Source organism: Uloborus diversus, chromosome 10, assembly GCF_026930045.1.
Source record: "Uloborus diversus isolate 005 chromosome 10, Udiv.v.3.1, whole genome shotgun sequence".
Classification (NCBI taxonomy): domain Eukaryota; kingdom Metazoa; phylum Arthropoda; class Arachnida; order Araneae; family Uloboridae; genus Uloborus; species Uloborus diversus.
This window is the reverse complement of record NC_072740.1, coordinates 79,540,577-79,566,626: the sequence shown is the minus strand read 5'-3', so window position 1 is coordinate 79,566,626 and position 26,050 is coordinate 79,540,577. Positions and strand designations below refer to the sequence as shown.

The 26,050-nt window shown below is 33.3% G+C and overlaps 2 protein-coding genes across 2 annotated transcripts in view; one reads left to right on the top strand and one right to left on the bottom strand.

Moving 5' to 3' along the window:
* Nucleotides 1-479: 479 nt before the first annotated feature.
* LOC129231065 (uncharacterized) lies at nt 480-15,575 on the bottom strand. The gene is made up of 5 exons (XM_054865312.1): nt 15,436-15,575; nt 13,153-13,322; nt 6,846-6,983; nt 3,022-3,067; nt 480-644 (listed from the first exon to the last, which is right to left on the bottom strand). The coding sequence occupies exons 1-5, from the start codon at nt 15,529-15,531 to the stop codon at nt 480-482; spliced, it is 615 nt and encodes a 204-aa protein (XP_054721287.1). The 5' UTR covers nt 15,532-15,575.
* A 1,324-nt stretch (nt 15,576-16,899) lies between these two features.
* LOC129230982 (protein pellino-like) overlaps nt 16,900-26,050 on the top strand; it is a 60,041-nt gene continuing 50,890 nt past the window's right edge. Inside the window, exons 1-2 of the mRNA XM_054865224.1 lie at nt 16,900-17,409; nt 23,017-23,190. Of these exons, the coding sequence (XP_054721199.1) occupies nt 17,390-17,409; nt 23,017-23,190 (194 nt within the window). The 5' untranslated portion in view covers nt 16,900-17,389. The remainder of the gene's footprint in view (nt 17,410-23,016; nt 23,191-26,050) is intronic.

Here is a 26,050-nt window from a genome sequence, read left to right as displayed (position 1 = left end):
TGAATGCAATTTTTAAAAAATTCAGCAGGTTCTTTTCAGACATAAACAAAACATGTACCTCTTGTTAAAACTATGTACATTTGAGGCAACTTTCACTGAACTAATGGTATTTTTTCCGTATAAGTTTCTTTTGCAGCAAGAAATTATCAATTTTTCTCGCTTATGAAATTAGCGCCAGTACTTTTTTGATATATTTCTCGAAAACATTTGGAAAAGCCATACAGTATTAGCCTAACTTTTGCTGATCCACAGCATTTGTCTTGTTTCAAACTAACTTTAAATGAGATATAACTAAGCAGAACTAAAAAACATTTAAATATGAAAGTATTTGTATTCTGTATTTAGTTCAGAATAGTTACTGTATTATTCACAATACTTAAGCATAATAAGCCATTTGAATTAGGACTAGATTGAAAAGAAAAACAGTTGAAGATGTATAAAATTTAAATATCACAAAAAAATGAAAAGAAAAGTCATTATCAAGCCGTAGATTTCAGTTCACTGATAGGTACATCATCAGCTGTAGTTGGCTCAACCGGGTCCACATAAGTGTTCTCTGCTCGAGCACGTTGATTTCTCCTTAATCTTACAGCTTCTAAAGCAATCAATATGCACCAGAGCAAGACGGTAATCCATATTGAAATCTGTAAGAAAAGTGGACACTTAAATAAATATTTTTTAATTTTTTTCAAAAAGAACATTGAGCTGGCCATACTTCAAAGAAGGCTTGCTATTGTTAAAACAACTCTTATATACAATAAATGAACTAAGGTTATTTTATACTTGAACTTGTATTTGAAATATTTGACTTTCAAGAATTCAGTAAATAAGTAACAGTTAAAAGCGCACCATATTATTCATTTTTCTTAATATCTGAAGATTGATCCCTGTAAAAACTCGGTTTTCTGTGTGTGTATGATAAAAGTTAAAATATTACATGTTTTTGCTTGGTTGGATAAAATATAATGGGGACCGGTAAGAAATATAATTTTTTTTTCAAACAAACTTTTTCAAGTTTTTATTTTCAATCAATGATGTATGTACCCTCATTATCAACAATTTTTGCCATGTTGTGCACAAATCTTCAATTCTGGATAGATAGAAATTAATCAGCTTTTGAGCAAAATATCTGGAGATCGCATTTTGGAATATGGGACAAATATTCAAGTTTTTTTGTCCCACATAAATAAGAATAAAGGGAAATCACATGGTGCAATGTCAAGTGAGTATGGTAAGTGAAGCAGCCCACTACAGCTCATTAAATTTTAAGGGCTTGCCTCGAGCAGTATTATATTATCATGTTTCAGGATCATTCCCTTTATGCTGATAATAGTGGAAATATTTTTGCCACAAATTGCACCATATGATATCAGTTTCTTCCAACAGCTAAAACACATTCTACAAGACAAAAAAAGAAAATTTGGCTTGTATCCAAGATGCAATTTCCAGAAATTTTTCTCTAAAAATCAATTTATTTTTAGCTATCCTGGACTGAAATGTACATACTAGATTGCAAAAGATTGTTGATAATGAGGGTGATTACATGGTTGATTAAATATAACTTTTAAAAAAATTTACTTGTTTGAAAAAACATCACTTACCGGTCCCCCTAATAGGACGACAGATATAGATTAATTCTTTTGAAAATCAAAATCATCCTACTGCAATAAAATTAGTTTTTATGAGCATTCTCAATTCAAATATTGGGTTCTATTACGTTTACAAAGGATATTTGACTATGCAAGAATTCCGCTGGGAATTATGAGTCTTACTTATGCCAGGCCAACATTTTCATGTCTTTTCAGCTCCGAATCATTACGCAGAAGTGCCCACCAAAGAGGTGGGGGGGGGGGGGAGCAGGCTGCAGCATTGAAATTTTTATTTTAGGGGGCAATTAGAGAGGTGCAGTGGAACCTTGATGACTTGACACCTCAAAAGAACGTGAAAACATGTTGACTTAAGCGGATGTCAACTTACTGAGGTTCCATAGTTTTAATTCCTAAAGAGTTTCTGAATGACTAAGGAATGCTCAACATTCACATTATGAAAAAAAATTCCATTAAATGATTTTTTTTCAGTTTCTTTTTTTTTTTTTTTTTTTTTTGAAAAATACCATAATAAAATCACTAATATTATTTTAATACCTTATGAGGAATGATTCCATAATTTTTGAAAAGAGATAAAAGCTTTGTGTCAGTCATGTCTGTTAAAGATAAAAAATCCCACTCAGACTTGTTTGAAACACTTGTCATGGTGCCTTCTTTGCCTAAAGAGCTTCCATGGGTACATTTATCCTACCCTTTCCTAGCCTTTTAGAATTGCACTAACAGTACAAAGTGTGGTAGCTGACTCTGCCCTGGATAAAAGATGGAATTCTCTAAAAGAACTTTCCAGAAATTGATTGTCTGACTAAGAAACCGCAGTGTAAAATTCTGAGAAAAGGTCAATATGAAAGAATGTTCGTAGCAAAAATTGGACTAGAATTGCAATTGGATGTCAATTTATAGGGGTTCCTGGAAATGTGTCTCAAGTTAGAGAGGTTTTACCCCTATTGAAACTTACATTGGTCCAACCGAAAGAAGAAAAATGCAGAGTTACCGGGGTAGTCGAGTTATCCATGTGTCAAGTTACTGAAGTTTCAGTATTTGATATTATTTCGGGAGAGGCAGGAGCTCTCATCCTGGGATGGAGCTCTGCAGCGTTTCAGGGGGTTACCATTGCCCTTGGTTAGGGGGAGGGGTATCCCTGCATTAAGCATTAGAAAGAAGAATAACATAACAAAGAAGTTTTAGCTCTAATACGTGTTTAACTGGTATTGATTAAAGACCAACCTAGTTTGACAACTCTTACAGAGTTACTTACTCTTCTTTAAGCGAGAAAATAAAAATGAAATGACAAACTTTCAACTTTTTAACATGGAGGCACAAAATTATCTTAATATATATGCATCATTAAAATGTATCCTTTAGGACGTAGAAAAGCCTTCCAAACTATAATTTAAAAAAAACTATTTATACTTACTTCTGCTGTAAACATTACACGATAAGAGGATGTCTTCATACTACAACTGAAAAAGAGAAAAGAAAAGCATTTTAAAATTAATAAAAACTATCTTAACAGATCCAAAACTTTTGAAATCATTCAAAGTAAATACGACATATAATTATGCTGAAATTTGTTTTCTCTATGTGTCATACATATTTTTATGGAATAGTGCCTTCATTTTCTATCAGCTGCTTAATAGCAGAAATACTGAAATTATTTAGTACCATTTGGAGATGGGGACGGTTAGGGAAAAAAAAACAGAAAATGAGGGGGGGGCATTCTCTCCCCCCCCAAGTTGTAAAAAACAATAAAAAGGTGTATTTCCACTTTAAAATAATAGAAAATTTTAATATTTCTGACACAAAATAATGTATCCTGAAATTTACAATACTTACATTCCAATGCTTTTTTCTTAAAGGTTTTGAAGTTCAGTAACCCACATGAAAACACTAATTTTGGTAATGCAAACTGTAAGATAATTTACTTTCTTTGTGCTAAAACTAACTCAGTGGTGCAACAGCCCATGGGGGCCAAGGCATACTGTCAAGGACGGATGCAGAAATCTCCCAAGGATGGGGCGATTGATGTTTTTAATTGCCTTTAAACCTCTTATCAAACATCTGATTTACACATACTTGGGAGGGGAGTTGCAGCTTAATTTTTGAATGAATTGACAAAAATTTACAGTTTAGCCTAGGAGGAGAAGACGTTCCTAGACCCATTTTCCATTTCCAAAAGTATTCTAAAATTGCGTTTTTATAACTTCAATATCATAATACCTCCAAGAGAATGTTTCGAAACCCCTTTCCCTTAACATCATCAAATATCGTCTACACTAGCGGTTTTTTTTTCTTGGAACCTCAATTTCTAAAATTTTCTTGAACCCATCTCTTCCCCTAACACTACATGAAATGGTGTACAATCGCTACTTTATGACTTAAATTTGCAAAATTGTCGGGGGGAACGCCTCAAAACCTCTCTTCCTCAAAACATCACCAAAGATCTTCTAAAATTGCCTTTTTGAAGCTTTAATTTTTAAGTCCCCGGGAGAGAGTTTCAAACGTCATTTGTTCCCGTAACCTCATCAAAGATGGCCTAGTTTTTAGTGTTTTAATTTCAAAACATTTACAGTGCAGAGTCCCTCAAGGTAGGGGTGATTGCCCCATTGCCTCTCCTTTGTATCCATCCTTGTCTATTGTGCCCATTTCAGTTTTCAAGACCAAGGGCTCTGGGGTGCAAGAGCAGATGTTCCAGTCAGATGGTCAGCCAAACGCGTAACCCCAAGTGTTTAGTTCCCAAGCCCGCTGTTTCATGTAAAGTTTGTGAAGATAGGAACAAAAAGCAAAAGTTTGACAATTTACAAAAAGGTAAAAGATTCTTGATACGCTTAAACAACTAAAAAGTTGATTGAAGGTATCACAACAATTAGGAATGAGTGAAACTTCTATATGTACAATTAAAAGTCAAGAAAAGGCAATCCATATAAGCTCAGAACTTAGTTTTAATTGGAAGTTCACAGAGTAGTGTCTAAGCAAAATGCAAACAGTAAGAAATTGGCAGCTGCTCTTGTATTGCGGATTATAGAGACCATGAAAGAGTAGTGTAATGTATACATTATAAAAGTAAATGAAAATCTACTGCATTAAAAAATATATTAGAGTAACGATCTGATTTAGCAGAGCATAAATCATCATCATCAATTTTTAAGTTATAAATGTATCTATAATTGTATCTACTGTACAGTACTATTACAGTGCAGCACTTTATTATTGCAACAGCCTACTGTAGGTACTATACTGTTTTATTTTATATTTCTCTCTCCCTTGATCATTGATTTTGCACATTGCTAGAGTATTTTAATAATCCAGCTTTTTAAAAAATACAATAAAAATTTCGCTCTTAAAGTAAGAAATGGTAATATATAGTTAAAAAATGGTCTAAAACAGTTTGAAAGGTGTTTAAAAATGTCTAAAATAATTGGATATGTTATTAAAAAATCATTTACATACCCTTTTCCACAAAGCGAAATTTCGACTAATGCGAGGAGTCTTGGAACCCATCCCTTGCATAAGTCGGGATCAGACTGTATCTTTTTAAGAATTAATCGACAGTCTCATTCAAGGTTTCTTTTTTCATATCTTCAGCAATTGAGAAAATGCGTAAAGGTTAAAAATATTTTTCAGAACCATCACTAAAATTTGAAATCCAAAAAATTGAGCTTTAGAAAAAATTTAGAAAGTGTATCACAAATTGCAAACCATGGGAACCACTGGAGATACTGAATGCAATGTTGAAAGGTAGCTGTAAGCTTAAAGAATACACTCAAAACCTTTACCTTACTGAAAGTGCACACAATTTCTTCCAAAAAAAGAAAGCAATGAAAAACCTGACATTCTTTATGCTCTCTAATCTGTAGAAAGTGCCTGTGGATGTCTTTGTCATTGTGAAGCTAATATTATAAATATGAGTGGAAGCTTGAAATATATATTTATGTTGGATGAATTAATTGAACAATCTAAAATATTGGGCACGATTCTAAAAGTGGTGACAGAGACTTGGATGAAACACATGATGATTTGCATGACAGTGCAGTAAGGTAAGTTTTTGAAAGGGGTTTTTCCACCAGGGTCAACATCACAAAAGTTGGAAGAGATGAAAAATGTAATCATAAACAGTTGCTCTAGCTGACAGCCTAGGTTTCACAGAAAGTATGACTAAGATTAACGCTAGGAAAGCATTAGCAAAATTTTAGTATTTGAGCTTTCTTCTACCCACCTTTTAGCATGAAGCCTTAGGTGAGTTTCAGCAGTGGTGTTCCCAAGAAGAGGACAGGGATCATACCCCCCCCCCCTCTCCCAATGAAGCAACAAAATTATACGAGGTGTTATCAGAAAGTTCCCAGACTAGGGGTGCTAATATTTTTTATCTAACCTGGGCTATTATTGGCTGTTCCCTTTAAAATAAGCTCTATTTGAGCTGATACAATGAACATAGCGGTTTTTCCATGTTTAGAAAGTGTCAAATAACAGCTTTTCTGGAAAGCTGTCAAAGGAACTTCCAGCATTTTTTTCCGCATGTCTTCAACACTATCAACTGTGACCTTTCATATGCATTTTCATTTTTGGAAAGAGAGAAAAGTCATAAAAGGCTAAATGTGGCGAATAGGCAGGATGTGGAATGGTTGCCATGTAGTTTTTGCTCAAAAACTTGTTTCATGGAAGCGTGAGCTGGAGCAGTGTCGTGATGCAATAACCAGTTTTGTTTTTTTCACAAATCAGGCCTTCTTTGATGCACATTTCTCCTGAAATGGTTCAAAACCTCACATTGATGAGGTGTCGAAATTTTTCAACAATTTCATCTGTTTTGCTCGTGGAAGGCTATCCTGAAGGATGATCACCTTAATTGAAGTCCTGCTAGCCTTGAAATGAGTGTACGACTCAAAAAAACCTGTGTTCTGCTCGGTGAATGATCTTCAAAAGCTTTTTGAAACATTGCAAAAAGTTGATGATTTTTTAAGTTTAAAGCAAAACTTGATGCAAGTCTGTTGCTTGAATTTATCATACATTCCAAAAACCGCTGCTTATACAACAAGGTGTTATGATCCGAATATATATTTTCCGCCGAAAACAGCAAAATAGAATCATCAGATACCACGTGAACGTCAAGTGCCTTCTTGTGAAAAGGCACTTGATGCACTTGACGTGTGACAATACCTGGGCACATATAATTTTCAACAACTACTATGAAATGCAATTTTAAAGAACAACAATTCAAAAGTAAAACAAAAATCATTTCCATACCTTCCAGTACTTGGAAGAACAGATGGAGTATTTGAGCATGATATGTAGAGTCCAACAGAATAAACACAAGCACAAGAAAATGTAATAATCAAAGCAAAAGAATTCAACAAAAGCCATGGCATTACCCACATAGATCTTCTAAAAGTACAAAAATAATATTAATCGCATATCAACCACAACAGCAATACTTGCTTTTGATACAGTTGGTAATGTATATACAGTTAAATTTCGTTAACACGAACTCAACAGGGGTGCCAAAATATTTTGTGTTAACCGATTTCAACTTTTAATGGATTTTGTGTAAGCAGACAAGTTTGTTTTTGTTTTTGGGTCTGAGAAAACATAGGAACCAATGTACCTTTGTACAAAAATGTACACCCAAGCAAGAAACACAAGTAAGTCATAACAGGCAATGGCTATTCGGGGCATTTCTTTACGACAGTGCAAACCTCTACATGGGCAGAACAGGTGTCCAGAATTAAGACAAATTTTTTTCTCAATGAAATTTTATGTCTAGGTTTGTCAGCCACTTGGTGATGATTTCACTGCTCATCCAAGCTTTTCACTGTAAGCATAGTCAACAGTTAAAGTTCATACTTTCTTGAAAAGCAATGTTAATTTCCCGATTTTCCTACTCAAGGAAGAGGAATTTTCTCGCGGCCATCCAAGTTGCTTGCGTTCAAATGCAGATCTTTCAACATTCAAAAGTAATTTCATGTAAAAGTATGGGGATTTTCTTTTCCCTTTTTTCTTCAAAATCCTTAAATTTTCTTCGTCTTATGCGGGATTTCACCTAAATGCTCTTTGTGTTAAGCGATTGATTTTATAAATTTATAGCTTTATCTGACGGAGCATGGCATTTATTTTGTGCTAAGGGAAATTTTGCATAATGCGAGTTCATGTTAACAGAGTTTGACCGTATCAGGAAAAGAAACAAATTAAGAGTCTCATGTTAAGGACAGTAAGCACAAACTCAGGAAAAGGTAAAGCTTGCATTAAAAATTCTGCATATAAGTAACACCTTTTTTTTTTTAAATTACTGACAATAACTTTGCATGTAACGTTACAAAGTGTGCATCATACTTTCTTCAAACAGTGAAAATATGTACAATACAGTAAACATGTTTTGTATTTTTGCAATTAGAACTTAACATCAATACAGAACAAGTGTGCATACGATGAACAAACCACAAGAAATTAATAAATAAATAAACCAAAAACAACTAAGCTTAAATTGGCAATTTTTCAACAAAAAACAGCCATCAGCTATTTGCTTTTTGCTGCAAAAATACTTGGTCCTGATTGTTGATTGACTCGCAGATAATCCACTCACAGATAATTGGGAGTTTACTGTATTTTATTCCTCTGAAAATTTTTTAAGAATTAAATAAAATTAACTATCTCAATAACCGAAAAAAATTACCAAAATAATTTAAATCTGGCAAATTATAGGATTAATACTTAATTTTTCTGGCTACAGTGCCTTAATTTGTTAAGAAATAAAAATGGTTTAATCTATTAATTCACTGAAATATATTTTTATATATGCCATATATATATATATATATATATATATATATATATATATATATATATATATATACTAGCTGACCCAGCCACACGTTGCTATGGCGAGAAGTAGTTAGATTGAAATATTTCTTTGCTCAATATTTTGAGAGGATCTAATTAATATTTTTAGTGAAGCTTAAAATATTATAACGAATTTTAAAACATATGAGATTGATAATGGGAGCGTTTGGCTGAATTAAGTACTTATTGACTTTAGTAAGTACTAATTATTTTTTTTTTTTGATGGTAAAAGCACTATACCTATGCTTAGTAAATTTTGCAAGTATGACTTCAATCAAAAATAAAAGCAAAATAACTTGAAAGTGATAGTAAATATCGAAACTGATTGTAAAAAACCGGAACGTAGAAATTAAGCGTAAACCAACAAACTTTTAGAATGTACACTACATTTTATTCGTATCAGATATCTCTATAGTTTGTAATCAATAACTTCTTTACAAAATATATTACCTAAATTAAAAACATATAAAAGCTAAATTTTATAAATGAGGTAGTTAACATTGACTTTTCGATCTATTGTTTCTATTATTTGAAAACTGAAAATTATCTAAGCACTAAGTTGTGCACAATATTCTTGCTTAACTCGCCTTTTGCTAACCGAATAGGTATGATAACTTTCTCACTCCTGAGTAGGCGATAGATAGTTGCCCATAAGAGAAACTATGTTTCAAGTTTAAACCGAAAGTAGACATTGTTTGGTCTTGAGATCTATTTATGGTCCGTTCAAAAGCTAAATAAATCAGAAATTCAAGCTTTCCAAATGTGTTTGAATATAATGACGCTATTAATGGATTACGTGGCAACACAAAAAGTTCTCCTTTAAACATTTCCGTCAAAATTGTTGAAATTATGATGAAGAAACGTGTACCGTTGCATAATCTGGGTGGGTTTAAACTGTAAAAAAGAATGAATGGTGCACCAATTTTCAACCGGAAATCGTCAAGTGGCACTCCTGGTATATCCAGAGAATTTAATTTGAATGTTTACGGCTTTGTTTTCATCGACAACTGTATAGCCTTGTTTGGCATCAATGGTCAGCACAATTCAAGTATGATTTTTTTCAGCTGTCAGTAATGGCTCCTTATTTACAATAATTGTAGATAAGACAGCGTCATTGCACTGTTTTTGGAACTGATGTGATGTACCCCACCCTTGGCGACTTTTTCCTGTTGGCGCCAAGAAAGCGTCGCCAAGAAAACGATGTATGACGACATATGTCATACATCGTTCTTAGCGATGCTTTTTTAGCGCCAACAGGAAAAAATCAGATAAGAAAACATGATCAAAGCACTTCAGAACACAATATATATAGAAACAACATAAAAGCACAACAAAAAACATCACGAATATATGCTTCAAAAATGTACAGGGCTGGGGTTTTTTGTAAACATATTAAAATACAATGAAATAAATTATTGTATTAATTACAAGTCGAAATTAATGCATTAATTTTTTTTTCATAATTTCTCCGGGATACGAGCCCTCGGTCTCATAGTACTTTCATAATGAGACCTCAGCTCGCCGGCCCTGCCTCGGTCTCATTACGAAAGTACTATGAGACCTCTGGCTCGTCAGGACCTCGCTCCGCTCGGTCCGTTATCCCTCCGACTGTTAATATACATTACAGTCGGAGTATGGTCATAGTTATGCATATTTTCATGGAGACACCCAAGGGTGGCTCCTTCCGTTCAGTGTACAATATAGACACAGTTTTAAGTGTGAAATATGCACCATTATTGTGCAGATTTATTAATAAAATTCAGCATTTTTAAGAGTAGAACCGAAAGAACTTACAATTGGTTACATAAAATTCAGTACCTAAAGGAGGCACGTTAATAGAATGTCTAAATAATTCGTGGCATCGATAAGAATTAACTTTTAGAACAAAATAACCGTACTATTTCTGTAAAATTAATTTACATACAGTAAAAATAAAGTTAAAAACTACAAGAACCCCTCAAGGATTTGTAAAAACAAAGAATTTTGGAAGTGAGAGGTTTTTTTTGAATTCTAAAATAAAGAACTTACCTTTTTATATGGTATAAATATTCACACTCAGTCTAAAACAATACATCATATGACAATGGCACGTTACAGATACACACCACGTTGGAGTTAACTTTTAATTAACCTTCAAGTTTGAAGAAACTGGCATTTTCTAATGTTTTTACTTCAAAACACAACTACTGAATTTAAACTAACACAAAATAAGCATTCCTGTAAGGTATATTGCACGAAACAACACCACGTATCTCTCCTGAGTGAAACCCAAACAACCCAAGTAAACAAGTTTGAACAGATCTGTAAGATTGCCTTCGGGTTGCTGAACACAGGTTAGTTTGGCCAGGGATGCCATGCATAAAAAATTATCGCCTCATTGGCAAGAAAAATATTTTAATTTTGTGCAAAAAAATCGAATGTCGCCAAATGGGGGGGTATATCACATCTGTACCCTGTTTTTTCTCTTTGTAAATCAGCGTTAACTAAGTCAGTGACTAATCGATCAGGTGATATCACACCATAATGACTAAACAACATAATTGAAATGGGAATGCATAAATGTTCAATCAACACTAAAGCTTCATTATACATCTTTGGTGTAATATCTGGATTTGGACATCGGTGTGCTTGTTTAACTCTATGGAGTACATCTTCCAGCATAAAATTTATATAGTTTCCCCAAAGAAGTGACGATTGTGTTGGATATTATGTCGTCAGAATTATCTTAAGTAGTTGACGAATACTGCATTAGAAAATGCAACTCCCAATGATTGTATGCTACCAATAATTACAGTTCGCGAAATGCATCGTGATATGTATTAAACACTCGAATATTAACGGTCCGCAAATATTCCCGTCCGTTTGGGAATGTTCAACGAAAACAAATGCAAAAACAACATTCACTTTGTTTTGGATGCACGGCTGTGTTTTGGATGGAGTTTTAGTCCCAATGTCTTGGCTTTAATTTTTAATTATGACTGAGATTGTTAAAATTGCATTCTTTGTTGGCGTGGCTTTCATAATATTTTTGATTTTATTCAACACTGTAAAAACATTTAAGAAAAGTCCTGAAAAATAATGCATAGCTAACAGGCCCAATATCTGGCAGTATCATATCTTGCAAAAAAGTAGGAACGTATCCCACTAAAACTCAGAAACCTTCCTAAAATTTTTCTGAAGAATTCTCTCCGATTCGAGACAATAATTTCTCTGAAACCTTTAAAGAGAACCGAAGTAAGATTAAAAGTAATAGCTTTGGCACACATTTTGACTCACCAAGAAAGTATCAAAAGCATTATCGCAACCGCAGTCACTGCTAAGAAAGACTTTCAAGCATGCACAAAGAATTCTACTTGTTCGTTATTCTTGGAAAGTTACGAAATCCAGAGACTAAATTGCTCCCATTGGCAGTTCATTAATCTAGACGGGCCACGACAACGGTAGTGAAGTCAACTCATCACGAAAATTCATTCCCCTTCCTGAAATTGTCCTGGAATCTTTTTGAAGAGTTCAGTAATATGCCTGGCTTAAAGTCAGTTGTGTCGCTGAACCCTCCCCCCCCACCCCTTCAGAGAAAACTTAGGTAATTTGAATACAAAGCTTAACACCTTTCTACTTTCCCAAGAAAGCTCAAAAAGTATTTCTGCAAGGATGGCCAAGGGTAAGACAGACTTGCAAGCAAGTACCGTGAGTCTAACTCGCCTGCGACTTCTGCAAAGCTACGGAATCCAAAAGCTCATTCATTCTTATTGTGGGCTTAGTCAATGTAGACGGAACGTAACTATCCCTATCTCGTACCTCAAATGCAACCTAACAAGAGCTTGAATAACGTCTTTGACGCAGTCTTTAACGGATTTCGCGGAACTTCAACACTCGACATTTATATAAGCCTCATACGTTTTAAAAAGCAGTGGTGAGTATGGAACTACACGCTGCTTATCAATTTCAACTTGATCTGTAGATTTTGACATTTACATTGAAAAGTGTGGTCTCTATACTCCTCCTTTTTACAGAGATATTGTTGATAACCATTAATATCAGAAACATATTATCATTTGTAAATTTTAATTAACTTAAGAATAAAATTTTTAAGGATGAATTAGCTAACAGCGCCATGTATTAAGAATTTACAGAAGCAAACAATCGATACACATTATTAATGTTTAATAAACATTTTATTTGCAATAAAAAATTATAAAAACTATCCTATCTTTTAAGTTGGACCAAATTACAGATACCTATGAAATTTGATAAAAATCGGTTGGGTAGTTTCGGAGTTTACCCCGAACAAACATCGTGACACGAGATTTTTATATATATATATATATTTGAAAAAATTACGTGCTCCGAAAGGTAGACAAATGTCCACAACGGGTTATATATACTCATACAATCAAAATGCCACTGTTTGATCATGATTTCTAGATAAATAAAAATTCCCTGCTTTCCTAAAAGAAAGGTTTATTTACATTATGCTAATATTATGCTCAAATAAGTACTAAAAGGATACTTTTAATCAAAAGTTTTTTCATGACTTCATAAACCTCATATTTTTGCCTTTTATTTGATGCATTACTAGTAGCAATAAAACAATTTTAAAATTTCAAGCCTCATGTCCACTTTTTCATACAATTATCCCAAATTCTGAACGCCACAAATTGTTTGATCCCAAGCTTTGTAGATTTGAGTGAAAGGACTGCATGAAGATAATACTGACCCTATATGGTTTTCTTTGTATGCAGCTACAGTTCCACATCCATGATAAATTGCCATAATCAAAGCATAAACTGATGTCCCTCCACTAATATAAATGCTAATGGTACAGGGCAAGGCTGATGGCGGATCATTTTCAGGTTTCGCAAACAAATAGCATTTTTTCTCTGAAGACTGAAAAAAATTATAATAATAATAAAAGAAATCCATAATAAGGATTTTAATGAAAAAAAAAAAGGTTTTGTTTACTTATAAAATACATTTTTAATCACCAATGAATAAAAAATCAGAAGGATAAAATCACACAAATGTTTTAAGAAAACAAACAAAATATAAGATAGAATTTCAGATACTCCAAAAGAAAAAATAATTGACCAAAGATAATGTGCAATATACTGACAACCAGGGGCGTGTTCAAATTTTGGGACCCCTCACAAATGACTTTTACGGGTCTCCCTTCACATTGTTAACCCTACATCCCCACATATATTTCATCCTCCATTTTAAAAATCTTGCCCCCCCCCCCCCCATCCGAAGAGAGGAGAAAAGAGAAGCATATCGTCACTTGCTCATATCGACTTTTAGTGCAGTTTGTTTTTGATAATTTCCCTCAACGTTCCCCCTTCCCCATTTTATCAAATACCCTACAGTAAAAATTGTACAAAATGCTTTAAAAGAAATGTTGTAGAGATTCAGAAAATAAGTAATGAAAGACCAATATTCTGGCCATTCAAACAATTCAAACTTTATTCTCTTGACAAGAGACAAAATTAAAGTACTTTTCAAGGAATTTCAAAAGCATAAATAATTTGTTAAGACTCTAGAATGATTGAAATTGTATAAAGCACTTCATTTGCGCTTTACAGAAGTAGATTACAGTCTTATAAAATGTTTATAACTTTGTAAAGCATACCTGTTTTAAGTCAAAAATAAATGTAACAAAATATATCCCACAACAAACAATTTTTTCTTTAATGACAAGTAGTGCAGAAAATGAAATAAGGTAGAATAACTGTTACATTTTCCCCCCCATGCTTAAGATATTAACAGTTGGCAGTAGAAGTAAGAAAAAAACAAGCAATTACAAAAGAACTTCTAAAACACTGAATTCGGTATTAAATAAATGGCAAGTCATGAAATATATGAGTCACAAAACTTTAGCTTGTAAAATACTTGTATGCTACAAAAACGTGAAAGTCATGGTTTGTACATTTTTTACGCAAGATGTATCAAGGAGCTGAATTTGGCACATTTTGGTAACCAGGAACTAGTTTAATCGGAAACTAGGGACCCGACCCTTGGGGGGTCTCCGGCTCGAAATCTGTGTAGTTTTAAGTTTTATATGAATTTTGGGGGAAAGAGGGCAAGTTTACCAAACTGACAAGAGGTCTGCCTTGCCCTGGACAGAAAAAGAGCAGGAAGTACTAATTAAGTATCTAAATTTCAAGTATGTTTTCCAGCAAAGGAGAATTAGAATTGCTTCTTTTGTATTTTTTCAAATTTTTACTTGTTTAATAGTTACAAAAAATGGAATAAAAACTATTTCCAATTTTCCTTTTCTGACATCAGGAAGTCACAAAAAAAAACTCCTTCTATTTTACGTAACAAAACGTTTTGGGTTTCGGGGGGGGGGGGCATAGGGTGCCCCTATGGATACGGCCCTGCATCCTTCTGCTTAAAACAATATGCTAGAAACACAGAAAAATTTGAGTGTACAAAAGTGCAGTTTTGCATAAGAATTTTTTTTACAGATGCTTCTTTTTCAGCTTCAAAAAACATTTTGTTACATTTTCATAAAGCCCCTGTACCTGTTAGGAATGCAGTGTTTTGATTCATCATTAGTGTATAAAATAGATTTTTTTTTAAAATTTTTTTCTAGGGTTTTTTTATACTTTTTTCAGGAACTTGGTTGGGATGTTTTTCGGTTTTCTTCTTGTTGGTTCGTACATTTGAGAAACATTATCTCTACTTCCCAAGATAAATACCCTATTTTTAAAATATATTTCTGTGGCCAAATTTTAACTGCACCTTTTCTTTTCATTTCTTTTTTTTTTTTACTTCTTAAAATTTTCAACATTTCCTTTTTTGAAAATCGTGGTAATCAATAGACATATTTTCATCAACACTGAAAAAACATAATCGGACACTATTAACCAGAAAATAACGATAAGTTAATCAGCAGTTGGCTTATCTAAATGAAAGAATAATTCTTAACACATAACCAAATAAATAAAGGAACGCCCACAAAAGTAAATCAAGATATTAGCTGTTTTAAACTGCAACTTACCTTTTGGTACGCAATGGTACCAATTTCAATAAGTTTGCATACGAAAACAATTCCGTAACATAGTGTAGAAAATAGCAATTGGCAATGTATAGCCATACCTATTACTAAAAGTGAAATTTACTATTGAGTATGAGTTTGATAACACGGCATAAACGAACAGATGTCATATTTTTTTGTTTACCCTCCCTCTACAGGATGAAGAGGATAAGATTCCTACAATTTTCCCTTGCGTAGGGAAAAAATGAAAATTCATGCAGCACGCAGTTAATTCAAGAGTCGCTCTAAATATTACTTTCCTGATTGGTTTAGAGCAGACTTTAGAAGACACCTTCTTCTTCATTTTTAACCAATAAAATAAAAAGTGATGAAAAAAATGTCAACGCTATACGGACGTCTAGCTGCAGAAATTTTCCAACGCACAGGTGCATGCGTTTGCATACCAGGGAGTAGAAAGGAGGAGACGAATCTCCGTGATAGCATATTCAGTACATCTTGCATATCTTGTATTCCATGATAGTAGTTTGGCGACAAAATTTCACTTTCGATGTTTGCTTTCGAGGAACCTCACCGGTCGACCGGTGAGTAACCGGTAGTTTATGCCAGCCAGCCACTAGAGTCCCTATGGTTGCTTTGAACGCACCTTTTTGTGATGTCGCTAACCGGCTCGACCGCCAGAGAGCGACCGCAGCATTTCCGAACGCGAGGACTCTAATAAGATAAATAAATACCTTTGTGCTGAACAGTAAAGTAAGAAAAACAACGCTAAAAAAAGCACAAATCTGCTGTAATTTCCCAATTACAGCAGATACGTGTTTTGGTGTCGCCTTTTTCAATGCAAAAAGTAATGAGCGTATAGAAGAAAAGACATCCGACAAAAGCGAGGACTCTAGTTGCACCGTGGCGACCGATCCTTGTTTCCGAATGCACCCGACGTGCATTAACGAATGCTCCTTATAGGGGTGCATTCGGAAACGCGGATCGGTCGCCTCGGTGCAACCGCAAGCGTTCGGAAACGCTTGCGGTGGAACCGCTGACGTCACTTAACCGCGTTCGGAAACACTGCGGTTGTTTTCTGGCGGTCGACTTGGTAGCAACCTGTGGCACCGCTGTCTGGAAGCGGTTAGCGAGATCACAAACGTCACAAAGTCTGTGTTGGCCAATCCGGTCGTGTTTCATGTTTTGATCGTAACACACGTGACTTGCCCATTATGAAAGTTACGCGTTGATTGGAGTGTCGTTTGCTGCTGAACTAGAACTACCGCGGTTTAACCACGAGCGTTCGGAAACACAGCTGTTCAACCGGAATTCCTAGAGAAATTCCAAATACGTCATAACCACACCGGACTAACCACGCGGTGTAACCGGTGGATCGTTTCCGAACGCAGCCTAGAAGAGCATAAAAACCCTGGTGGACAATATGAGTACTTCGGTTTATTTTGAATGTAATTTTTCAGTTCTTATACATATTTTATATCTATGAAACGCATTGAGGAGAGAATGAATTCCTTCGGAGTAGTTATGTGCTTTTGTGAGAGAATATATTGAAAAAAAAAAAAAAAAAGATACTGAACGTTAAATACTTACCTCTGGTGATGTTACTAAGCGAAATGTATGCAGTGCAATTTTATTACATACGCCGTTTGTTACTCAGGGAGCCGCATCTGCGTAGGAGGGAGTAATTTTTACATTTTACTATATCCTTTAAAAGATGGGTTTAAAATTAACGGTGTAATCATCAAAAGGATATTGTATGAAAGGATATTACGCCTATGTTCTCTGCTCAACTAATAGTCTTTTGCCTAGTTACTTTTCTGTGAGGTGTTTTTCTTTGTTTCAATGCTCATGTTTTTGGTCTAAAAATATTAGAATAAATATCATGTAAATGTCTCTGAATGATGGAACAATCAGTATTACATTTATACTGGCTGAAATCGGTTTTAATGTGAGCTGAGAAATGCCCGATAACGAAAAACCGTAAGTAAATTTTACTATTTGTTGATACATTATTTCTTATTGTCGGAAATTAATCTTCGTCCTTTACTATTATTAAGGTTTTTATGCTTAAAAAATCAGTTCTACAGATTGTATTATTTGTTTGGAATAACTGGAACGCTTTGCGTATTTTAATACTTATTTAACAGAAAATAATTGGTTGATTACTGTTTTTATATAGGGTATTACGCTTGTGATTGTGCTATTTATTGTGAAACTTTGATGACTTTTCACACAATTGAAAAGGGGGAAAACAATTTTTAAATCACTCGTTGATGACTTGTACTTTTTATTATAAAAATTGGGTTCTTATTAATATTATAAACATTTGCATGCATGCAATGATTTTACAGTATACATAATTTTTCAATAATTAATTAGGAAAGTTTAGCTGATTTTCAGTGCTGTAAGTGAAAACAACAAGTCTGCTAAATTCTTGAATGGTTAGACAACCATGTATATCGTAAATCCACAAACTCAACCAAAAATTTATCATTATCCTAAAGTTTCAAATAAAAAAAGTTATGAAATCGGCTCTAAATGTTATGTTAGTCACCGTACAGGGTGTCCCCATTTAACTTGTAAGGGCCATTCATTAATTACGTAAGGATGATTTTGGCAATTTTTAACTCTCCTCCTCCCATGTAAGCGTAAGCAGGTTTTTTCAAACCCTTCCCACCCCCACATCTTACATAAGATTCCATTTCATTTATCGAAATAATAAAATAACAAATCTTACATCACTGGAATAATTATTAAATTTACTATTGTTAAATTTTTTAAAAAGACCTTTCTGTGTAAAGAAATATTTACAAAAAGGAATCTAAACGGAATGTTTTTTGACAAATATTTTTTTGTATATGATGCAATACTAATTAAAAGTAAGACATGCTATGTTTTTTACCTTCCAGAAACGAATGAAATATGATCCCTGCTAGAGATGTAAAATTTCCGGAAATTTTGAAGCAGTGGAAAAAAACCGGTTTTTTACCGTTTTTTTTAAACCGGTTTTTTATGAGAAAAAATGGAAAAATTGATTTTTTTATGAATAAAAATAGGGCTCCTCAATAGCTCTGTGTTTCTTGGAACATGTAAAGGGTTAAGCATTAAAAAATATATGCAATCCACACATCTTTTTCTGCTGGACATAATTACACATAAAGGTAAGTTTAATTTAAAAAAAAACTTTTTGTTTTATAACTGAGAACTTTCTTGGTCAAACACCTGAAATAAGTCAAGTCCTCGTTCAACCAATAATATTGAGTAAGGTGTGTGTACTCATAACAATTACATTTTCTATTTTAGATTGCCTTTGAAATTTGAAATAATAATAGTAATTATTGAATTTCAAACATGATTGATATTGTTTGAAAGAAAAAAAAGCATGATTTCCCTTCCTTGCAATGTAACTTTAATGTCTGAAAATGAATGCTACTGTGTTTTGATTTTTTCCAGTCCAGTCTAAGTCCAAATCAAAACTAAATTGGTTTTTCCTTTTCTTTCCAACATAAACCCCAAACCAAAACTGTGTAATGGTTTCAAAAGCTGAACCAAAATTTAAACTGGAGCTTCAGTTAACTATACGACCGTACTAAGCACGGTAGTAAAAGTAGTCATACCTGCACTTTTGAACAAAATTGAGTTATTGTAACCAAGCTGTTGTTTGTTTGTATTTTACTTAATAAATAAAATGTTTTAGGGTCATTTGATCAATAACTATTTTTTTTTTAATTCTGAAAAAAGAAAAAAGACATTTGAATCAAATATATGGATGGGCTAAACTTTAAAAAACAATATCTTAGTTTTAGCTCAACTGCAGATTTTTAGCACGGCAGTATACAGGGTGTGGCAAAAAAACTCAGACAAAGTTAGCATCAATGAATGGAAGCAAACTAATTTCTTTTTAACCAGTGTCTTTATTTATTTTGTCCCTCACCAGGGGTCGATCCAGCGCCAAATTGGGGCCGCTTTGCGGCCCCTTCACAAAATTCCGCATGGCAAAAGCGGCCCCATTCACAAAATTCCCCATCGCAAAAGCGGCCCCATTCACAAAATTCCGCATCGTAAAAGCAACCCCTTCACAAAAATTTATAAAAAGGCAGCCTTTTCACAATATTTTTTAACCGCAAATGTGTACGCATCTACGCGGGAGCCTCTTCCACCTTCCCCCATCTTATCTTTTTGCTTGCTGCGTGAGGTGTTTTTGCTTGAGAGCGTCAGAGGAGGGACGGGAGAGGGACACTTGTGATTGGTAGCTTGTTTTCAGGAAAATCTTAAATTTTACTTTGATTACGCAATATATATTTAGTATTAATTTGTGTTGAGTTTCAAAATCCAATCTACAATAACTTTACTTAAAATAAAATTATTTTACATGCTGTTTTTATATTTTTATTTGTTTTGAAGATCTTAATTTCCTTACATCGGCCATGGTAAACGAATTTTTCGCATTTTTGATGTTTACTGTACCTTGTTAAGAGGCAAACAAATAAAATTTCTTATATATTTATTAACATCATTAAATTGCAAAGTTTTAAACGAAATACCTACTCTGTAAAAACGTCAAAAGTCAAAAAATTTAACGCCGAATGCTGGTGCAGTATTATTTTGGGTTTTAATTACTTTTAAGTTTTTCAAACACATACATGGAATCTTTAATGAGTATTTCACTTCTGTGTTAAGAAATATGTGATATCTTTGAGTCTGTACATATTGTATTTATTAGGAGTTATCATTACGTTCAGCAGCATGTGCAATTTTCATTGCTCTTAAAGTATTTGAGAGGGGCAAACAGGAAATCTGTTGTGAGACTTTCACCTTAAGAAAGTGTGCCTTGCATATGTATATTTGTAAAAAGCAATAAATGTAATGTATGTGTCAAATTACGAATAAAATGTTAAGGGTCTTACTTCCCCCCTCCCCCAGCGCATTTTCTCTTGACAGCTTTCAGGTATTCTTCAAGAACTCTTGCAATCACCCCTGAAACCTGTCTAGGGCTTTTCTATTACGATACGACAGCTAAAAATGCTTTAATATAATCTTTTCCAAGAAAAAAATCACGAGAAGGTCTTTTTTACAAAAATAAAGAAAATTCACAAAAATATTTTGCTTTTTCACAAAAATAACGAAATTTCACAAAAATATTTTGCCTTTTCACAAAATGGGGACCCAAAAAATAAAACCTGGATCGACCCCTGCTCACTTTATTAGAAATTAATTTACTATATATATCCCAGTTCATGTATTGTTTTTACATACATCATTTACTGCTTTCGGTTTTCTTGCAATTTTAAGCAAAAGACCTGCAATTTTTAAGTTATTTAACCAGGTAGAACGGTAGTCCGTATGCTTGTTGTGCCTTGGCAAACAGTATCTGACTCAGTATGCCGCTCTAAGTGGCTTGGAAATGATATTCGATGTCCAGGAAGCATTTTCACGAGAGAAGTCATTTGTGAAACGGGGGGGGGGGGGGGATTTGTGACCGATCAGTGCGACTTAGGGCAAAAACAGATCTCGAACAGAAGCTTTACGAATTCCAAAAAGTTCAGGCGTTTGCTGAAGAAAACAAATTTGTATGACTCCAAAGATGCCAGAAATTTTTTAGACGAGCCGCTAGTCTGCGCAGGAAGAGATACCTTTCACTGATTGACTGTTCCCCCAACCAAAGCATAACCCCCAGAACGATATGATATGGTCTGTAAACAATCCAAGCACCTTAGAAACTTAAACATCGCCAAAATCCGGAGTTTGGCTTGATCTGTGATGGAATCAGTACAAGCGACGAAAAATCTGTTTTTTTCTTCTTTTTTTTAACTACACACAAGTTTGGACTCTTTAAACCAATTACTTTAGAGGAAATACGATTAAGGTTAAAGACTTGCGGCTCTTGGACGAAAATTTCAATAAACAGTTGCATCTCTGTATTACTGCAAAAGGCTGTCAGTTTGAAAACAAATTTATTGATTGCTAAAGTTCTCAGATTATTATTTCTTATGTTTTGTTAATTTATTTATTTTTAATAAAGTTACATGAAAAATTGCCTGTACGGGTTTGTTTGCTGCACCCTGTACATTTGGTTCGCACAGTCAGCAGAAACATTGGTGTGTGATTAAAGTTATGCTTGTTTGTTTCATGAAGAAGAAAAAGAAATTCTTCACAAAAGATATTAGTTTCATTTTTCGTGCAAAGTGTATTAAATGTTTTTTGATCTATGCAAATTATATTATCATACAACAACTTGCTCTATCATAGTTAGATAGTATTTTAACATACAAAGAGGGGGTGGGGGAAGGATATAGCATAAGATTTTAAGTATGATAAATTTCTAATTTTATTCTTTTTTGCTGAAAATTTCTATTAAAACTCCCTGAAAAGTAGAAAAAATTCAATTTTTACGAAGTAAAAATAAACTCCTTCGGGAAAAAAACGGTTTTTTTCCGTTTTTTTCCGACTGTTTTCATCTCTAATCCCTGCCAAACCACTTGACCATGAAATTTCTAATGTAAAATATTGAAATGGAAAATATGACGTAAGAATGAGTCTGGCCCCTCCTCCAAATAAGTCTATGTAGAGATTTTTCCAACCCCCTCCCCTTCCGGACCCTTACTTAATTAATGAATGAACCCCAAGACCTTTGTCTTTGCAACCACTAGTCCTAGGTGCATACTTCCTATTGCAAAACTAGTCACTAAAAATTGCAGAGTTACCTACTATATTGAAAGTTTAAAGTTAAAAAGAAAATTGATGAAAAAAAAGCAAAATCTAAATTTTTATACAGACCCTAGGTCCACTAACTTATTTTTAGGGAAATAATCTCCACTGAAAAATAATTTTAACGTAAAAAGTTTGAAACATTTACACCCAAAACTCTAGGAGATATTGGAGTACAAACTTTTTACTGTGCAGATGATGAGATTGGATCCTTTCGCCCTTTCCAAAGAATAAAAGGTTGTTGTAGTAAGAAAAAAAAATAACTTTTCATTGCTATTAAAAAATAAATGAATGTTTTGCTTTGATACATTAATACACACTAGAAGAGCTCACACCATTTAAAACAATCTATGCACATATTTAATTTTCAGCCCTTATTAGCCATTATATCTCTCCTCCTTCCCAAAAGGTGGTGAGTGTGAAGTGGTGTAAGTCAGAAATTGCTGGGTTTCATAGCTCAGTGAGTATTTGTCATACTAATTTTTTGTGTTGTAAATATTTTTCAATAGAGATTATTTCCCTAAATATAAGTTAAGGATCCGTGTAAAAATTTAGATTTTATATTTTTTCATTAATATTCTTTTTCGTTTCAAACTTTTGGTACCTTATCTCGGCATCTAATTTTTGCCATTGAAAGTATGCATTTAGCACTAATGATTGCGAAAATAAAGGCCTCGTGGGTTAAATTGATACACGCTGTGGGATGACCGTGTATGTTTTGTAATTTGAAATCAGGTTTGTTAATTATTTTTTTTTTGAGCTCTCAAATAAGCCTTATCGAGTTATTTGTACTCTTTGAATTTATGTATGCCCTTTTTCGTCTTTAAAGCATTTTCTTATGTGGAATTTATTTCTTCCTAATTTAATGTTTTTCTCCAGAAATGAAAATTCCAATTTAAATCAATCAAAGGCTCATGCGAGCTCTTTTGATAAAAGTAGTGGTAGCTCCGGTCCATCTACTCCACACCATGAAGCAGATCATAGCCAAAATGATCTCAACCCCTTGCTTAAGAGAGATCCATTGTTAACATATGGGGAGTTGATCATATTAGGGTAAGTGTATTTATAAAGTTTGAAATGGTTGCAAGCTATTTTAAATCTCTGAAAATAGTTCAAAGCTGTTCATTCCCATCTCTGTGCTCTTGAAATAATTGTTTTCCCGTTTTATTGAGATGATGTACTTTTAAGGATTTTGTATTATATTTTGTATAAATAACTTTCATATTTGTATACTACTTGAATTAATTTTTTATGTCCAATTTAAGAAAAAAGGTTTTCAGCCACATAAATGGTGATTTTGAAAATGTTTTTCTGGTAATGAAGTCCCAACGTTGTAATATACTTGAAGTCAAATGAATATTTGTAATCTTACCAAGCCAGTAAGGGAGAAGAAGGCACATTTCAGACCCCGAAGAGTTCCTATTTTTCCTACTTTTTAGAGCTCTCTCCTTATTTTCCTACTTTTTCCTTTTTTTTCCTACTTTTTCTTTCTTTAGTATAGAGTTTCCTTGCAAAGAGTGTATTTGCAAAAAAAAAGAAAGAAAGAAAGTGGCAAAACCTGGATGGGCAAAACTTTCCCGATTTTTTGGAGAAAAATCGGAAATCAATTTAAATGCGAGATTCTGTTTTTATTTCTTCACATTTTTAAAAGTTGAGGGATAGAGCCACAAGCAAATATGTATTTTTTTTCCTTTTATAATGGGTATTTTCTACTGGACATATAAACAATATTCGTTTTTATTGCTTGATTAAAATTAAAACTGGCCTGCCATTTTGATCCCCCCCCCCTCCCCCGGAGGTGGCTAGCGAAGGATGTATACTGAATGCAAATTTTATCTGAAAACGACAAAAACCGCACTAATTTGTATAGTTAAGCATTAATTTTCCAAAGCCAGGGAGGGGAGAAATTGACCCCACTGACTCCCATAAATGACATGCCTGAAACAAAAATGTATTTTGAATGCTAAAAATACATAACATAGTACAAACCCTTTAGTTTAATTATTTCGTTATTTATTTAGTTTAATTATTTTATTACACATTTTATGTCCCATATTTAAGAACAAATTTATTTTAGTTCTGCATTTTCAGTCCTTTTCCTTTTTTTTCAAATTCAAACATCTGACATGCAAGAATGCATGTCAGCTGCTGATTATTTTTTACTAAAACTAATTTAATATTTGCTTTGCTTCTGTATCATAGTTTACAGGAGCTGAAAGTGCTAGTATTTTCAAATGATAAATGGATGATCGAAAGAATGTTTTCATTTTTGACAAAACAAATCTTTAACAAAAATGGTTTTATTGCTCCAAAATATTAGTTTTATTATTATTATTGTTTTTTTTTTTTTTTTTTTGCAATCACTATATTGCATTTTATTTTTTCACACTTAAAAATTTTATTACTGTATTGTTGAAAGGTGTTTCTTTGCTTGGATTTTATTTTCATGTTTTTGTAATTAATATCTTTGTTTCCACCAGTTTATTTTTCATACTAATGATTGTCAGTCGTCTTGACGTGTGTGTACAGGGTTCGTACAGGTCATGGAAATCCTGGAAAGTCACGGAAAAAAAATATGCGAATTTCAAACCTGGAAAAGTCATTGAAAATTGAAATTTTCATTAAAAGTCATGGAAATTTATTCCAAGTCATGGAAAAATGTCCTGGACAAAGATAAAGTAACAGTAACGAAAAGAGCATTAACAATCTTGAGTTGATATAACACTATAGCGCATAAAAGCCATTAAAAGTGAAAAACTGAACAATTCCAAAATCAAATCTGAATTTTGAAATCTCATTGCATCCACTTCTGTGGCAGCCGCTCGTCCTTTTTCCAATGTGATTTTACTGCTTGGATATCACTCATTTTGTATTTACCATTATTTTAAACACTTTTTATATTTTATGTTCTATAGTAGAGAACTTGAAAATGTGCAAATAAGTAAACAAAAAAAGGTTACATTTAAATCAGAAGATTGAAAAAACCATTCAGTAATGAATCAAAAAAGATCTGGTTTAGAAACATAAAGAACTAAACGATGTGGCTTTACTTTAAAGAACCGAAATACTGTCAAGTTACGTGGATGGTTAAATGTTCTGTTTACACTAAACTTTCGAAGCAAATTTATTGAAACTTAGTGATGACTCACTCATTCAGCCTTTGTCCCATTCAGTATCATTCTGCCTGTTTATAAAAAAAAAATGTTAGATATTTAAGATCATCATATTCGTTTCATTGCATTTTTACGTAACTTAAATTTATATGATGAAGACAAATAAGAATAGTTTAGTTTTTTAAGTGTACACTTATATTTTTTCCATTAGGAGTAAGTGCTTCTATGAGGCTGTGGCATTCATGTAGACGTTTTGATAATGCTCATTTCCAAAAATCAGCTAGTTTGAGATTAAATAGTGCTATTCTCTTCGTGTAACAAGGTCATGAAAATTTTCTTTGAAGTCATGAAAAAGTCTTGGAAAAGTCATGGAATTTTTTCATCGAAATCGAGTATGAACCCTGTGTGTAGTCTTAACTCTTCCTATTTTTCCTACTTTTTTAAGTGATTTATTTCCTACTTTTCCTACTTTTTAAATTTTTGATTCCTTATTTCCTACTTTTTCCCCTCAAAAAACCACTTCGGGGTCTGCATTTGGACAGTGGCTCATATAAAACTGCTGAATTTTTCCTAACTAAAAAAAAAAAAAATCAAAGTGATGTGAAAAATATTTTTCATTGACAGCACTATGATCCACTTCTCATGAAAATTTGAAGCGATTGGCAGTAAAATTTTCCGAGTTAAGTCAATCATGCAATTTTGAAACTCAAGTAATTTATGCTGTATTTGTTTGAATGCTAAATATTAAACCATTGTATTGATTTCTCTTTCAAAATCAAATAATAAAAATATAGTCTTTA